At 45.3% G+C, this 18,281-nt stretch overlaps 1 protein-coding gene across 1 annotated transcript in view; it reads right to left on the bottom strand.

Annotated features, from left to right (window-relative positions):
* The window catches only part of agbl1 (AGBL carboxypeptidase 1), a 223,136-nt gene extending 208,585 nt beyond the window's left edge, over positions 1-14,551 (bottom strand). Inside the window, exon 1 of the mRNA XM_080214182.1 lies at positions 14,417-14,551. Coding sequence (XP_080070308.1) covers positions 14,417-14,473 — 57 coding nt within the window. The 5' untranslated portion in view covers positions 14,474-14,551. The remainder of the gene's footprint in view (positions 1-14,416) is intronic.
* Between the last annotated feature and the right edge of the window lie 3,730 nt (positions 14,552-18,281).

The raw sequence follows: 18,281 nt of genomic DNA, 5'->3' as shown, positions 1-18,281 counted from the left end.
ATTGCCCCTTAGTGTCCAAAGATGCGCAGTTTAGGAAGATTGGCCATGGTATATTGCTCCTTAGTGCCCAAAAGATGCGCCGGTTAGATGGATTATCAGGGTAAATGTGTGGGGTTATGGGGAGAGGGAGGATGTTAGGCTTGGTTAAGATGCTCGTTCGGAGAATCAGAAGCTAAATGGCCTCCTTCTGCACTGTAGGGATTGTATGATGCAGAACACTGGGGAGTACAGGACATGCTCCACATTTGGAAGGTTCTGTGCCATTAGCTCACGTACATTTCCCCTAACGGTCAACCCAAGACCTGTTGGAAATGGAGCAATTATTTGGCCGTCCCAAGAAGATTCTGGAATCAACGCCTGGCACCAGCAGCAGCTAGTTTCTCATCCAGGCCACTAACTTAACAGCTTTCAGACCAAAAATAAACTGCAACAAATATATAATTGCTGGTCCCTGGAGACCAGCCAATGAAGTTCACACATTCCACACAGGCCAAACATCTTTAAAATAGTTTTGTCTGCTAATTCCAAATTGTCAATGAGCTGCAAATTTTGCAGACTTAGTTATTAATCAAAGCTGCCATGATGCAAGGAAGATACGTTCACAAGTCTGTCTCCGCACACTCTGGTATACAAGCTGAAGGCAATCGTTTTATAACCATAGACCAGAGGGTAGAAGGAGGCCATTCAGTCCATCATATTTGTGGCAGAGCTAATCAATTAATCCAACTTCTTTGTTCTTTCCTCATCGCTGTGTAAATTTTTACCACCCATCACTCCTCCAATTTAGCAAAGTACCTATTTTTCCTGTTTCAAGAAGCTAATTGCATGAGGTTTCAGGGTCTGGAATATTGGTCTGCTTTTTTAATTTCTCTCACCAGACTGATCCCTCTCCTGCGTGTTTGTGAGCTAATACAGCCTATTCCAATGAACCTGTGTCTGTTAAACACAGATTTATAAATCCCACATGCTTCAGTATTAACTTATTAAACAAGTTCCATGTTATTCTTGTCCTTCTGCAATATGTAACAGGCTTTTTTTATAGTTACTGACATCATTAAGGGGGAGCTTGTGGCGTAGTGGTATTGTCACCAGATGAGTGATCCAGTGACCCAGGGAATTGCTCTGGGAATCCGAATTCAAGTCCCATCACGGCAGCTGGTAAAATTTGAATTCAGTAAAAAAATCTGGACTTAAAAGTCTACTGATGATCATGAAACTATTGTCAATTGTTGTGAAAGCCCATCTGGTTCACTAACGTCCTTCAGGGAAGGAAATCTGCCTTCCTCACCTGGTCTGGCTACGTGTCCACAGCAATATGGTTGACTTTTGAATGCCCTTATGGATGGGCAGTAGATGCTGGCTGGCCAGCCAGCAACACCCACACCTGTCAGCATGGTGGCACAGTGATTAGCACTGATGCCTTACAGCGCCAGAGATCTGGGTTGCGTGACTTGGAGTTTGCATGTTCTCCCCGTGTCTGCGTGTGTTTCCTCTGGTTTCCAATTTCTTCCCACATTCCAAAGATGTGCAGGTTAGGTGGATTGGCCATGCTAAATTGCCTCTTAGTGTCAGGGGGACAAACTAGGGTAAATGCATGCAGTAATGGGGAGAGGGTCTGGTTGGGATTGTGGTCAGCGCAGACTCAATGGGCTGAATGGCCTTCCTCTTCACTATAGGGATTCTATGAATTTTCATTTTCTATTGCAATCTGCATTGCTTTATTTGTCAACCTGGGAGGGGTTTTTTGAGACATAGGGCAGAGTTTTACCAGCACGTCAGCCCAAGTTTCGCACGATCCCGCTCGAGGCCAATGGAAAATGCCTTCCTCTGAGCCTAGCTCATCCCCGGGATTGGGACTGGCATGCCGGTAAAATTCCGACCATAGTTTCAGTCTGAAGATTAATAAGAATATTCAGTGGTATTTAGGGGAACTCAGCCAGCTTCCATTACTCCTAGTTTCCCTCTTCCTAAATCGGATAACTAAAGTCTACTGATGACCATGAAACCATTGTCAATTGCTGTGAAAGCCCATCTGGTTCACTAATGTCCTTCAGGGAAGGCACCCCGGGGCCTTTTTTCTGTTTGTTTGTGGGATTGAAGGCATTGCCAGCTGGCCAGCATTTATTGCCTATCCTTAGGAGCCCAAGGGCAGTTGCAAGTCAACCACATTACTGTGGTTCTGGATTCACATGTGGGCCAGACCAGGTAAGGACGGTAGATTTCCTTCTCTAAAGGACACCAGATGGGTTTTTCCTGACAATCAACAATGGTTTCATGATCAGTAGATTCTTAATTCCAGATTTTTTTTATTGAATTCAAATTCCACTACCCGCTGTAGCGGGATTCGAACCCGGATTCCCGGAACATGAGCTGTGTTTTGGATTACTAGTCCAGCAATAATATCACTAGGCCATTGCCTTCCCTCTGCCATTCTCAATGCCCAGGATTGTTTTTAGCCTATCTTTTCGCCCATGCTGTTTTTTACCCCTTGGGAAATAATGGGGGAAATGATAGTTTAATTATTAGTGTCACAAGTACGATTACATTAACACCGCAATGAAGTTACTATGAAAATCCCCCAGTCGCCACACTCTGGCACCTGTTCGGATACAATGAGAGGGAATTTAGCGTGGCCAGTGCACCTTTTGGACTGTGGGAGGAAACCGGCACACTGATGATGGAAGGATTTCCAGGCTGGTTATCAGCCCATTGAACCACATTGAATGCCCATTCCTTGGGCAACATTCCTGGTGTCAGACTCAATCCCAGATCTTCTGGCCCTGTGGTAGGATCACTACCCATCGTGCCACAAGATCTCATCATAATGCTGAGGATTGGAGCTTCTCTATACCGTGAGTGGGGCTTTCGGTTGGAATAGGATTTTCCATCTACAATATGCAAAGGGTAGGATTTTCCGGCCACATTCACCCCAATGGCGGAAAATCCTGCCCAAGGTCAACGAACTTTTGCATGGTCCGTGTCCCTCCCGCTACGATCCTGGTGGCAGGCAGGATGGAGAAATTCAACCCTGTGAGTTTAAACGTGGCCAATGGCACTGAGTGGTGCATACGCCACTGTACTTGTGTAGGAGCAAATGGCAAGTCAATTGCAGAGTGTGACAATGTCACTCAGCTACTACTGCCCCAGCCCAGGATAATAATCTGAGGACATGAGTTCAAATCTCACCATGGAAAAGTTATTCAATTAATAAAGCTAGTCTCAGTAATAATAAGCATGTAAAAGCTCCTCTGTTGCCCTTTGCAAGCATAATGCCTGAAGGAGAAAAAGGATAATGCAGAGAGAGGCAAAGGGCCAGCTGCAGAAATGTTTGAGTGTAATGAAATCACTTTTAATCTAATTTTGGTACACCCTGTTTGAAGGATTTCACTGTTCAGCAATTTAATCCCCAAACTGGAGACACAAACCATTACAGAGAACAAGCTTCGAGACAGGTGCAATATTTGATATACCAAAACACAAAAGCAGAACAGACAAACAGTGTAATTATATCTGCTGCTATGCCTTTACAATGATTTGACACCTATCAAATTCCGAGATGTAATTTTTTTTAATGAGGAATACATCACAAACTAATTCGGTAAAAGCTTTTCTTCTTGTTTTTAAGAACCTTCTGTAAATTGAGATTTGGATGCCTTTAGTCTAGGGAGGTAAATCTGCCATCTTTAACCAGTCTGGCCTACATGTGACTCCAGACCCACAGCAATGTGATTGACTCTGAACCACCCTCGGAAATGGCATAGCGAGCCACTCAGTTCAAGGATGGGCAATTGGGGATGGGAACCACTGCTGGCCTCATCAACAATGCCCACATCCCACATAAGAATAAAGAATAATAAGAGCAGTGAGTGAATGGCAATGAAAGAGAGAAGGGGAATGGAGAGAAGAGGAAGGGCGAGATAGATGGTAATTAAAGAGATGGAAATGAATGGCCATAGAATGAAGAGGGATGCATGTTAAAGAAAGGGGAAAGGAAGGGGCAAAAGTGCTTTGGGGGGTATTGGGGTAAAACTGAAAGGAAAACTTTGGGATGGGGAGGAAGAAGTGTGCTGACACAAACTCACAGAATTACAGAACTGTTACGGTGCAGAAGGAGGCTGTTCATCCCATCACATCTGCACTGGCTCTCCAATGAAGATTGTGACAGAGTGCCATTCCCCTGCCTTTTCCCCAGATCCCTGCACATTGTTTCCATTCAAATCATCATCTAATGGAATGTTTTGATTGGACCTGTTCCCACCACACCTCCAGGCAGTGCATTCCAGACCCGAACCATTTGTGTGAACCACTCACACTTGCTTCTTTTGCAAATCACTTTAAATCTGTGTCCTCTCGTTCTTGATCCTTTTATGATTGGGAACAGTTTCTCCCTGTCTACTCTCTCCAGCTCCCTCATGATTTTGAACATCTTTATCAAATCCCCTCTTAGCCTTCCTCTCTCTAAGGAGAACAGTCCCAACCTCTCCAATCTATCCTCATAACTGAAATTTCTCATCCCTGGAAACATTCTTGTAAACTCTTCTGTACTCTCTCTGATGCATTCACATCCTTCCTACAGTGTGGCACCCAGAACTGTACACAATGTTCCAGCTAAGGTCTAATTAATAGCTTGATTAAATTCAGCATCATCTCCTTGCTCTTGTAGTCTTTGCCTCTATCAATAAAGCCTAGAATACTTTATGTTTTATTAATGGATCTCTCTATGTGTCCTGCTATCTTTAAAAGTCTATGCGTGTATATACGCAGGTCCCCCTGACACTACACCCCACTAAGAATTGTAACACTTATTTTGTATTGTCTGTCGATGTTCTTTCAACCAAATTGCACCACCCCACACTCCATATTGAATTTCATCTGCCACCTATCTGCCCACTCCACCAACTTGCCTATGTCCCTTTGAAGTTCTACACTGTCCTCTTCACAGTTTAGAATACTTTTATGTTTCATGCCATCTGCAAACTTTGAAATTGTCCCCTGCACACCTAGATCTAGATTATTAATATACACCAGGAAAAGCAAAGATCCTGATACCGACCCACAAACCTTTCTCCAGCCCTAAAATTTCCATTGGCCATTAGTCCCTGTTCCCTGTTATTTAGCCAATCTTGCATCCATGTTGCTGCTGCCACGAGCTGAAACTTTTCTCTCAAGTGTGACACTATCGAATGAGAGTACATGTACACCACCTCAACAGCATTCCCCTCATTGACCCTTTCTGTCACCTTTTCAAAAACTCCGTCTAATTACTTTAACATGGTTTCCCCTTTAGAAACCCATGCTGGGTTTTCATGATCAGCCTATATTTTTCCACCTGACTACTAATTGTATCCTAAATAATTGTTTCTAGAAACTTCCCCACCATTGAAGTTCAAACTATTGCTCTGTCATTGCTGGGCTTTTCCTTACAACTTTTTTTTTGAACAAGGGTGTAGCATTTGCAATTCTCCAGTTCTCTGGAACCTGCCTTGAGTCTAGAGAAGACTGGAAGATTGTGGCCAGCACCCCTGCAATTTCCATTCTCACCTCCTTCAATATCCTTGGATGCGTCTCATCCGGTCACAGAGCCTTGCCTACTTTAAGTATCTGTCCAACACTTCATCCTTACCAATTTTTGTCTTATTCAATCATGGGACATGGGCGTCGCTGGCTGACCGGCATTTATTGCCCATCCCTAATTGCCCAGGGCAGTTGACAACCACGTTGCTATGGTTCTGGAGTCACATGTAGGCCAGACCAGGTAAGGATGACAGATTTCCTTCCCTAAAGGACATTAGTGAACCAGATGGGTTTTTTCCCAACAATTAACAATGGTTTCATGGTCATCAGTAGATCCTCAACTCCAGATTTTTTTTATTGAATTCAAATTCCATCTGCCATGGCGGAATTCAAATCTGGAACCTTCTAGAGACAGGAGTTTCTTCCTCTGTTATATGGCCTAGATAGAACAAAGAACAATACAGCACAGGAAACAGGCCCTTCAGCCTTCCAAGCCTGTGCTGCTCATTGGTCCAACTAGACCATTAGTTTGCATCCCTCCATTCCCAATCTGATCATGTGACTATCCAGATAAGTCTTAAACAATCCCAGTGTGTCCACCTCCACCACCCTGCTTGGCAGTGCATTCCAGGCCCCCACCACTCTCTGTGTAAAATATGTCCCTCTGATATCTGAGTTAAACCTCGCCCCCCTCACCTTGAACCTGTGACCCCTTGTGTTTGTCACCTCCGACCTGGGAAGAAGCTTCCCACTGTCCCCCCTATCCATACCCCTCATCATTTTATACACCTCTATTAGGTCTCCCCTTATTCTCCGTCTTTCCAGGGAGAACAACCCCAGTTTACCCAATCTCTCCTCATAGCTAAGACCCACCATACCAGGCAACATCCTGGTAAACCTTCCCTGCACTCTCTCCAAAGCCTCCATGTCCTTCTGGTAGTGTGGCAACCAGAACTGGACGCAGTATTCCAAATGTGGCCTAACCAACATTCTATACAGCTGTGATAACAGACGACAATTTTTATACTCTACCTTCTTAGTAGAGACAAATGCAAAGTGTTAATTTACTACATCAGCCATGCTCCTGTCTCTATTTGTAAAGCCCCTTTTAGATCCCTAGTTGGCCCTACTCTTCCTTTAACCAGTGGCTTCAATGAAGGGTCATCCTTGGCTCCGTTCTTTCTCCACGGATGCTGTCAGAGTTGCTGAGATTTTCCAGCATTTTCTGGTTTTGTTTCTTTCTTTCAGGGTTTGAATGCCTTTCATAGAGTTTATGTTGGATACCAATCTTTTCTCATAATCCCTGTTCCCTACTCATATGTGCTTTTTCACCTCCTCCCCTGAACCTTGTGTATTCCTCTTGGTTCTCAATTGAATTTTTATTTGATATCACTCTGAAGGGGAGGAAAGAATAAGAGAGTAAACTAGAAAAAATGAAGAAGTGTATCTTTAACTGGATTGGTTGAATTGAACAGGGAGAGGAGGACTACTGCAAGCAAATTGTGAGAGAAGAGAATATTTCTCTGTAAAGCGATAAGGAGTTGGATTTTGGACACGCTGTTACTGAACCGAGCCCAGAAGGGGCAGAATACCTTTGTTAACTTGAAAGATAGAAGTGGGAGAGTGACACGGGGCAGGATTTTCCCATCCTGCCCACCATGGGAATGGGTCTGTTGATCTTGAGCCAGATTTTCCGGCATTGGGGAGAGGGCAGCCGGAAAATCCCACCCGTGAAATACTTCTTACGTGTATAACAGTGCTGTCAAAATTCCACATATTACTTTGCTTCCGTTATGAAGTTATGATGAAGGTGCCACACTCTGAAAGCTGACGATTCCAAATAAACCTGTTGGACTTTATCTTGGCGTTTTCACTTGTGAGACTTTTTACTTGAGAAGTTAAAAAATGTAAAAATGCTTAAAATTAACTGAAAGACTATTTTAATGTTAAAATCCAAAAGTTATTTGGGAACCATCCTTCTGAAATTATTCCTTTATCCCAGTGGTGCAACTGAAAGAATGTTGTGTCCATCAACTGCTTAAGTTGCAAAATCTGTATCATTTCTTGTATTTTCCATGTCTGGGTTATTTGGGAGTTGTTGGTCTTTTGGAGATCAGATCGTTAAAACAGTTTTGGTCAGCTTTCGATTTTTTTTATTATTTTGTTATGTTCCAAGATTTCTTTTCAGATTTGCAAACACCCACCACTTTATAAGGGAAGCAAAGCAATATGTGGAATTTTGATAACTCTATAGCTCTATTATACATGCAAGAAATACTTAACGGGTGAGATTTTCCAGCTGGGCTCACATCAATGCTGGAAAATCTCACCTATATGTGGTCCATGTCCTGCCTGTTACGATTCCCATGGCAGATGGATGGGATGGGAAAATTCTGCCCCACATCACTCTCCCACTCCTATCTTCCAAAAAGAATGTCAAATATAAACCATGAGAATCAGTCACAGAGGATTACAAAAGTTTGAATTATTGCTCACTCCTCGGCCTTGTTTGAATGAGGTTGCCGGTTAATGAGTAGCATTGTCAGCCTTGTTCTGTGCTGCGTGTGCCCATGCAAAGGAGGAATTGATTTGGGTTTACGCAATGTCATTTTATAGAAGGTTCTTAAAAGCAAAACAAAGAGTATTTATCTCATTGGTTTATGTTGGATTCCACCTTTTTAAAACCTACAGGAGGGAATTTTCCCATACTCCCGGCCATGGAAATCGTAGCGGGCTAGGGAGAGACCATGACTGCTGACCTCAGGCGTAATAACAAAGGAACGGAAATGGTGGTATTAAAGACTAAAGCTTTGTCTTGAGCAGGTATTAATAGTAAACAATGTAATTATATATTTCATTGCAATGATTTGTCCATATATGAGTTTGCGAGATGTAGGTAGGGCTTTTCCAGGTGCGCCCACCCTAAAACTGGAAAATCCCTCCCTACATCTCGCAAACTCATACATGGACAAATCATTGCAATGAAATATATAATTACATTGTTTACTATTAACACCTACTCTAGACAAAGCTTTAGTCTTTAATACCACCATTGCCACTCCCTTTGTCTTGTGTTCCATGGCATCTTAGTCATTTAATCTTCCCTATTCTCTAACTTACCCCTGACCTTCTTTCTTGCTCCCCCTGCTCTCTCTCCTTTTCTCTACGGCATATATCCCATCAGCCAGATTAGAAGTCAAACTGAACTCGAAAGCTGAACTCTCTTTATCTCTGCACAGATGCTGCCAAACTGCTGAGTCTTTCGAGCACTTTCTGTTTATATCTCAGATTTTCAGCGCTGCAGTATTCAGCTTTTAATTACATTGCTTATCTGCCCTCTTTCGGTACGTCATTTACTGCAACAGTATCTGAGCTTGTACTCTGTAATGGTTTGTCTCCCCGGTTCGGGGATTAGACTGCCGAACAGTGAATTCATTCAAACAAGGTGTACCAAAATTAGATTAAAAGTGATTTCATTACACGCGAACATTTCTGTATCTGGCCCTTTGCCTCTCTCTGTGTTATCCTTTTTCTCCTTTAGGCGTAACATTTATAATGCAGCTCTGTCTTGTTTTCGCTTGGTAGGTGTCTTTTTAACTCAGGTGCTGTGCAAGAGAGTTTAATAAAGACATCAGCTGCTATTGTTCCATATACTGCAGAGATTGTTGTCATTGCCTCCCTGTTAACCAGCCTGGAGAAAGCTCCATAGCAGTTTGCAAACATGTATAACCTTTGTGACTGTTCCCGTCATGGATATCACAGTCAGTTTGCTTTTTTCAAATGAAGCAGGCAGTTACACATTTCCAAGGAGTTTTCGCAATTTATCAAATATCAATGGACAAAATTTGAGAGTTGCTGTTTGAGTGGATTTCAGCCTACTGAAATCTTCAGGAAAAGACTGGGGAATTTGAGCTGTTCCCCGTCATCTTACAAGGGGCAAGGAGCGAATCTACAGCCTGTTGTTTATTGAAAAACAAATTAGCATGAACAACAATAACTTATATACATGAAGCACCTTTAACATAATAAGCATTATAAGTAAAACATGGAGCTGAACCACATGGGTCAGATCATAGAATCCTACGTAGCAGGAGGCCATTTGGCCCATTGAGTCTGCACCGACTACAATCACAGCCAGACTCTATCACCATCATGCAGTTACCTAACTAGTCCCCCTGACAGTAAGGCGCTGATTTTACCGGCATGACCATCCAGGGCTTGTAAGATCACGCCTGAGGCAAATGGGGAATGCCGTTCTGCGAGCCTCACCTGCCCCGATTTCGGGGCAGCCGTGCTGGTAAAATCAGGGCCTAATGGGTAATTTAGTACGGCCAATTCACCTAGCCCGCACATCGTTGGACTGTGGGAGGAAACCCACGCAGACACGGGGAGAACGTGCAGTCACTGCACAGACAGTGACCCAAGCCAGGAATCGAACCTGGGTCCCTGGCGCTGTGAGGCAGCAGTGCTAACCACTGTGCCACTGTGCCACAGTGAAGCGTTTAGAATCAAGATTCACAATCATTTATTGTTTGTATTTTTGGAAAGCCGAGTGACAGAATCTAATTTACTTCTTGCAAGTTCCTTTTTTTAATACATTTACATTTTCCCTTTACAAGGCTTCCGGTCATTGTTTCTCCCGTTTCATCAGCTTTTGACCATGACCGTAAAGCCATGCTCCTTCCAAGGCTGGCCATTGTCCGGTCCTCATTTAAACCAGAGACCGTTCCTGGCTTCCCACTTCAGCTTTCCTCTGCTAACCACCGCTCTGACCTCTATTGCTCCTGGCAATGCACTTCCTTCACACTCTCTCCTGTTGGTGTTTGTACTTCACAAGGTTACCCAGTAACCTCTGTGACTTATATAAGAAAGAGAAGGTGCCGGAAGAACACAGAGCTCTGAAGAAGAGCAATGTGGACCAGAAACATTAATTCAAGCTTCTCTTTCCACTGACCTGCTGAGTCTTTCCAGCACTTTCTATTTTTATTTCAGATCTCCAGTATCTACATAATTTTGCTTTCATTGCCCTTTATTGCTTGTTTGGTAGTCCTGCTATGCTTTGCAACCTCCTGTAGATGCTAGAATCTACAGTGCAGAAGGAGGCCATTTGGCCCATCACGTCTGCACCAACTACAATCCCACCCAAGTCCTATCCCTGTAACCCATATATTTTATCTTCTTAATCCCCCTGACACCAAGGAGAACTTTAGCATGGCCAATCAGCCTAACTCACACGTCTTTCGGACTATGGGAGGAAAATAGAGTAACCGGAGGGAGCCCACGCAGACATGGGGGGAATGTACAAACTCCATACAGACAGTCACCCGCGGCTGAAATTGAACCCAGGTCCCTGTAGCTGTGAGGCAGCAGTGCTAACCATTGTGCCACCATGCCGCCCCTAAATAATATTTCAAGCCTCCCACAGATTCTTTCCATGACTTTTTCTGCCCATCTTTGCCTTTCAATTCAACACCCCTTGTTGATCTTTAAATGTTACCAAACCTGTGGATCTTTTTAAAAAATATTTCTTAAACCATTGTGACCTTTTCCTCCAGTAACAATTTAGAGGCGAATGGGGAATGCCGTTCTGCGAGCCTCACCTGCCCCAATTTCGGGGCAGCCATGCTGGTAAAATCAGGGCGTAATGGGTAATTTAGCACGGCCAATTCACCTAGCCCGCACATCGTTGAACTGTGGGAGGAAACCCACGCAGACATGGGGAGAACATGCAGATACTGCACAGACAGTGACCCAGAGGCCAGCAGAAGTCTTACTCAGTTTTCAATGTAATTATTCCCTCTTCTTCTCCTTTCCTTTCGTGTGTCTACCCATTTACTCGATTTCCATTTTCTACTTCAAATATTTTGTTTTCTCTGCACATAAATAAAGTGGAGACTGGAAACCTTCCAACCTTTAAAAAATATTTGGATGAGCACTTGAAACATCAGAACATTCAAGGATATGGAACAAGTCCAGGAAAATGGGATTAGAACGCCGTTAGCTGTAGTATAGACTTGATGGGTCGAAGGGTCTTTCCTGAGCTGTATGATCCTACAATATCCCCAGCTTTTCTGCCATTAGTTTCCATTTTATGGCTAATCACAAACCAGCTGCCTTAATTGTTCACCTTTATCATGAAAATAGCACAGGAAATTTACAAATATATTATTCAAATTATTTTACCCACTCCTTATGTTGCCATCATCTTTGGTCATGCTCATTCTTAAAGTTGTTTTATTCCTTTATGGGACATGGATGTTATTGGCATGGCCAACATTTCCATTCCCCATCTCTTGAGAACAGTTAAGAATCAAGACATGGCTGTGGGTCTGGAGTCACGACCCAGCAAGGATGGCAGGTTTCCTTCCCTAGAGGACATTAGTACTTTTTCCTCATTATCCATTGGTGGGACATGGGCGTCACTGACTGGCCAGCATCTATTGCCCATCACAAGTTGCCTAAGAGCAGTTGAAGGTCAACCACATTGCTGTGGCTCTGGGGTCACATGTAGGCCAGACCAGGTAAGGATGACAGATTTCCTTCCCTACTGGACATTAGTGAACCAGATGGGTTTTTCCAACAATCGACAATGCTTTCATGGTCATCAGGAGATTCTTAATTCCTTTTTTTTTAAATCACATTCGAATTCCACCATCTGCCATGGTGAGATTCGAACCTGGGTCTGCAGAACATGAGCTGAGTTTCTGGATTAATTGTCTAGCAGCAATACCACTAAGCCATCATCTCCCTGTGAGGTATGCAAGGTGGTTTGAATTTTGGGGGCCTTTTTGCTGATTAGGGGAGGGCAAGTGAGGAGGGGGAGGGGTGGCCACCCTAAGATTGAACCACCACATCCTTCCCACCCACCTGAAACCTGAAACCCACCTCCTCACTGGCCTGCCCCAAAACCTCCCTGCCCAAGGCCCTGACCTGGGAATCTATGGGCCTTCATCCTTCTTCTCCTGCAGTTCCGGCAGTGGCCACTGACATGGTCTTGATGCTGCTAAGACTGATGGAGCTACTGGTCAATCTAATTGGCCCAAGGGTAGAACTTCCTCCCAAGTGAGAGGTGCAAGTCCCACACTGGCCCCGTCAAGCCTGCCCACCGCAACGTATGGCTTTGGGGTAGGTCGGCCTCTGTCGACTCCAAGCCTACTGTGCGTATTGGGGTGGGGAGGGAGGAGATGAAAGCCATTCATCTATTCCTGAATTATTCTGTCCGAGCTTCCAATTCCAGATTCTTTTTTTTATTGAATTTAAATTCACCAGCTGCCATGCTGGGATTTGAACCCGTGTCCCCAGACCCTTAGCCTGGACTTTAGGCTTCCGAGCCCAGTGACATTACCACAACACCATCATCACCCTAAAGTTAGTGAAATTAGGGAGCCTTTCTCACAAAGTGGGTTGTGGAAAATATAGAATTCACTCCCCCAAATGTCTGTGGCTGATGGACCAATTGATTCCTGTTTGGTGAAGGGGGCATATCATAGAATTCCTACAGTGCAGAATGAGGCCATTTGGCCCATCGAGTCTGTACTGATCACAGCCCCACCTAGGTCCCTACTCCTGTAACCCCACTCATTTCCCCTGCTAATCCCTCTGACTCTGAGGGCCAATTTAGCATGGCCAATCAGCCTAAGCCACGCATTCTTGGACTGTGGGAGGAAACCAGAGGAAACCCATGCAGCCAAGGAGGGAGTGTGCAAACAGTGTCCCGAGGCCGGAATTGAACCTGGGTCCCTGGCACTGTGAGGCAACAGTGCTAACCACTGTGCCACTGTACCATCCTAGGGACCTATGCTCTTATCTCTAGTGATGCAGTGGTTAATGGGGCTGAGGTTCACATTAGCCATGATTTAATGAAATGGTGGAACAGGATTGAAGGATTAAATTGCCTTCTTCATTTCCTATGTACAGTCCCCAATGTTTATAAGGTGATTTATAAATGTGATTTGTCCAGTTACACAATGGCCAGTATAACACAACATCATCCAGAGCATTAAAAATCATGATGCAGATGTAATTGGTGACCTGACTCAGTATAGATTAACACCATTATTCATTACAACATGTGCCATAAAATCTTTTAAACTCTTCCCTCAGTCAGCAGAAAATAAGCAACAACTGATCGTAACTGATCGATTGTTTCTTCCAGCAACAACTTGATTTGAAGAGGTGAATGCCATCTTGGAGACATTTGCAATTATAATTTTTCCTACAAGCTGAACAATGCCGTGTTCCTCAGTGAAGTTTGGGGCCAGGAATATTCCCTATTTCTGATCAAAGAATAATAATTTTGAACAATTTCTAACTATTCCGTTTCGAAGATGCGTCGTCTGTAAGCACATGCGGATATCTCATCCCAAAACGACTCGAGTATATGCAAACGCTCTCGCATTGAAATAATTTTTTTTAGATGCAGTGGGTGGCATGGTGGCGCAGTGGTTAGCACTGCCACCTCACAGGGCCAGGCACCCAGGTTCAATTCCAGCTTCAGGTCACAATCTGTGTGGAGTCTGCACATTCTCCCCATGTCTATGTGGGTTTCCTCCAAATGCTCTGGTTTTCTCCCCCCAGTCCAAAGATATGCTGTTTAGTTGATTGGCGATGCTAAACTGCCCCTTATTGTCAGGGGGACTAGTAGGGTAAATACATGGGGCTACGTGGATAAGGCCTGGGTGGGTTGTTGCTGATGCAGGCTCGATGGGCTGAATGGCCTCTTCCTACACTGTAGGGATCCCACAATTCTATGTGTAGCTTCACTTTCAACCAGTTGACAAATCCCTAACTCGTTAGTTTAGGGCAATCTAAATCCTTAAGAAATCTGGAGCAATTGACAAATTCAGCCCAGTATCTATAAATCTGAACACAAAAGGGATGGAGATGGGGAAAGGTGTCTTACCTTGAGTGTTGAAAGGAGAACTTCCAACCCTGTTGCATTTCCTGAAGCAGAAGTCATCTCTGCTCTGGTCTGTAACCAACGGAGAGAGAGAAAGTAAAAATATTTCAGATGTCAGAACAAGCACAAGAGCTTTCACTCCCTCTTTCACACCCTCTCTCTCTCGGAGAAGACTGGGCAGTTGCTTTTGTGGGGGGATCAGAGGTTGACATCACTTGTCTTTGGCACAAAGGGGGATATCAATTTTCTGATGCAAAAAAATTTTGATGAGTGCTGAGCACAGAGTAGCAAAGCACCGCACACCAAGCGGCCAGCGACAGAGTGTGAGGACTGCCCCCACCAAGAAACAGGAGAGGGACAGGAAAGCTGATCTGGCAACCTCACCGCATTCCCAGCTGAGCTGTTTATCAATCCCAAGGGAAACAGTGTCTACACTTTTCCATCCCTGTCTCCAAGTGTAATTAGACACAACATGCTCTGCAATGTTGTCTTTAGGTAGAACTAATGTCAAAGTAACTTACACCCCTTTTTAACCCCTCGCCCCCCCCCCCCCCCCCACCCCCCGCCCCCCCACCGCCTCCCCGCACCTTTCTCCCTCCGCCACTCTCACGACCCAAGCCTGGAACAAGCAGCAGAGGCATTGACACTGCAGGAGGACAGTTACTGTCAATCCAAAATGCAGAATGTACCAAGCAGCAAAGTCCTTACAGATCCTTAAATGAAATAGTGGAACAGCAGAAACAAGAAGGAAATGCAGAAATACTAGCAGCCACTAAACAGGACAGGGTGGAAAATTGGCATCAAACCAGCAGCATCAGATCAGCCACCTGTTACACCCAACATTTGATATTTGATTCCATTGGCTGCCATGGAGTTTCACAATCAATAAAGTCATTTTGAAGTTTAAACAATGGGGGCGATTTTATCATTGCGTTGTGCCTGTTTTCAGGTGCGAAAATGTGATAAAGTCAGGCTTGAGGCGAATAGTGCCGTCTGTGCCCAGGTCCGCGCAGATCCCCACTTAACAAGGCCCAAAAATGGCCATGATCGGAACCGCACCCAAAACGGGCGCAACATCAATTTAAATACATTTGCGTGCATTTAAATTGACTTAACGAGCTGGACGCCCAAACTTACCAGCATTTCCCCTTTATCACCACGTTCGCCCATCCAGGTTCGGCGAGAAACAGACATGCTTGACAAAGATCCGATTCAGGCACTCCTCTTCCGAGGAGGTAAGTCCAGAGCTTCTGACTCAGATCGGTGGTGGAGGGGAGGAGGGAGGCCAGATCATTCTCTGATGGGGAGAGGGAGGAGGAGGCGGGTCAGATGTATCTCTGGTGGGGGTGATGAGGGGGGGAGGCCAGATGGTTCTCTGGTGGAGGGAGGAGGCAAGAGGCCAGAGTATGGGGGGGGGCGGGGGGGGGGGGGGGTCCACTGCCACTCTATGGGCAATCGGTGGGGGAGGAAGGAAGGTAGGGTGTCATGATCTGGGTAGCAGGGGCGGGGGGGCATTGGGCGGATAAGGGGGACAATTATGTTGCGAGGGGGGTGGGGGGCACGATATCTGTGGTGACCATCACTCCCAGGCCGCTTTATCTGCTTTTTGTGGCCTGGGAGCAATGTGACAGGGGAATGTTTTTCACATTTTTTTTTACTGCGCGTGCGCGGTTGAAGGTTCGGATCAGACCGGAGGCGTTTCGGGCACGATAAGCTCCGCCCACAGCGCAATCCAGACTCGCAATTTTTTTTTCAGGCTAAGTGCGTATGGGGCCGCCTGAGAACAGGTTTCCAAGTCAGATCTGAATCGTGCCCAGGTTCAGCACTTCGAATCAAAATGGTAAAATCACCCCCAGTGTTCTGCGATTGGGAAGTGAAGCAGTCAGGTCCCGCAGTGGTACACCCCACCACAAAGCTGCTCTTACTGGCAATTGCTGAGGGGTTAATGCCTGTGGGAATGACAGGAGAAGACAGCCTGTTGCAACTGGGGGGTGGGAGGGGGAGGCTGGACTATCCCTCAGGGAGGGTGTGGGAGACCCAGGTCGGGACTATTTCCAGGTTGCGAATCTGTCCCGTGGGGGGGTGGTGGGTGAACAGGCACTCACCTGTGATTTTCCCTCCAGGCCAATTAATCGGGGTCAGAGGGCAGCCCAATTAAGGAGTGGCAGGTAGACTCTCAAAGTCCTTCCAACTCGATATGAGCAACTGTCTACAATGGAGGATAAGGAACAGAGCGGGCACTTCAAAATGGTGGCCACCACGCGACAACTCTTTAATATCTTTAATTTAAAAATGGTTGCAGTGAGTAAGTCACCACTGTTTAGGGAAGGAATTGGGAAACCCTCTACACCACACCCTGTGGATGCTCCTGCAGGCTGGCAGGAAAGGCCAGCCTGGAGCACAGGCATCCCCCCCACTGCCTGCCACTTCCAGGTAGTTAAACTGTGGAAACTTATCTGAGGAAGGATGTCTTTGCTATAGAGCGAGTGCAGTGAAAGTTTACCAGGCTGATTCCTGGAACGGCAGGATAGAAACTTATAAAATTCTAACAGGATTAGACAGGGTAGATTCAGAAAGAATGTTCCTGATGGTGGAGGGAGTCCAGAACCACGGGTCATAGTTTGAGGATGAGGGGCAAACCTTTCAGGGCTGAGATGCAGGGAAATTTCTTCAGCCAGAGAGTGGTGAACCTGTGGAACTCACTACCACAGGAAGTAGTTGAGGCTAAAACATTACGTGATTTCAAGGAGAAATTAGATGTAGCTCTTGGGGCTAAGGGGATCAAAGGATATAGGGGGAAGGCAGGATCAGGCTATTGAGTTTGCTGATCAGCCATGATCGTAATGAATGGCGGAGCAGGCTCAAAGGGCCAAATGGCCTACACCTGCTTCTATTTTCTATGTTTCTATGGAATCTGAAGGTCCACTGGAAAATTTCCCAGTTATTCTCTCAATTTGTCTGATTCATAAAGCCATAGAACCCCTAGAGTGCAGATGGAGGCCATTTTGCCCATTGAGCCTGCATTGGTGACAATCCCACCCACATTTTATCCCCGTAACCCCATATATTTACCCTGCTAATCCTCCTAACATTAAAGGGAAATTTAACATGGCCAATCCACTTAGCTTGCAAAAGGTTGAACTGTGGGAGGAAACCGGAGCACCCAGAGGGAACCCTCGCAGACACAGGGAGAATGTGCAAACTCCACACAGACAATCACTTGAGGCTGAAGTTCAACCACCAACCTGGAACACACACATGGCGAATATGGATGCACTTAGCAGCCTACCTTCACTAGAAAGTATTACAGAACCACAGGAAATTGTCATGATGTTGAATTTGTTGAACACGTTGCCAGTCTCGGTGAAGCAAATCAAATACTGGACCAGTCAGGCTCCATCTCTGTGCAAAGTGTGACACAAGTTCCTTACAGTTTAGACCATTGAGCCAGTTTCTGAGGAAATGAGACCATTTGTTACATGCAAGGCTGAATGGAGTTGCCAAGATGGTATCATACAATGAGGAGCAAGAGTAGTCATCCACGTACTCATCCACTAGAGTAATCATCCATTCACCTGATGAAAGAGTAGTGCTCCGAAAGTTCATGATTCCAAATAACCCTGTTGGGTTTTATCCTGGTGTTGTGAGACTTCTAACATTATCCATGTACCAGGCAGAGAGCCGCTTCGATGGAAACAGACAGTTCTCGGCCGGGCATCTCACCGGTAAACCCACCCCAGGAGAAGGAATTCCATTTCTAAATCTTTCATTGTCCTCAAACGTGCACAGCTAGTTCACTTAAGCAGTGACAGGTCCAGTGACAAAACCCCTCTCCCACACCTACCCTCCCATCCCTTCCCCATCTGAC

This window comes from Carcharhinus amblyrhynchos, chromosome 28 (genome assembly GCF_965287045.1).
Source record: "Carcharhinus amblyrhynchos chromosome 28, sCarAmb.v2.hapA, whole genome shotgun sequence".
NCBI lineage: Eukaryota > Metazoa > Chordata > Chondrichthyes > Carcharhiniformes > Carcharhinidae > Carcharhinus > Carcharhinus amblyrhynchos.
The sequence above is the reverse complement of the archived record's forward strand: the minus strand, read 5'-3'. Positions and strand labels throughout refer to the sequence as shown.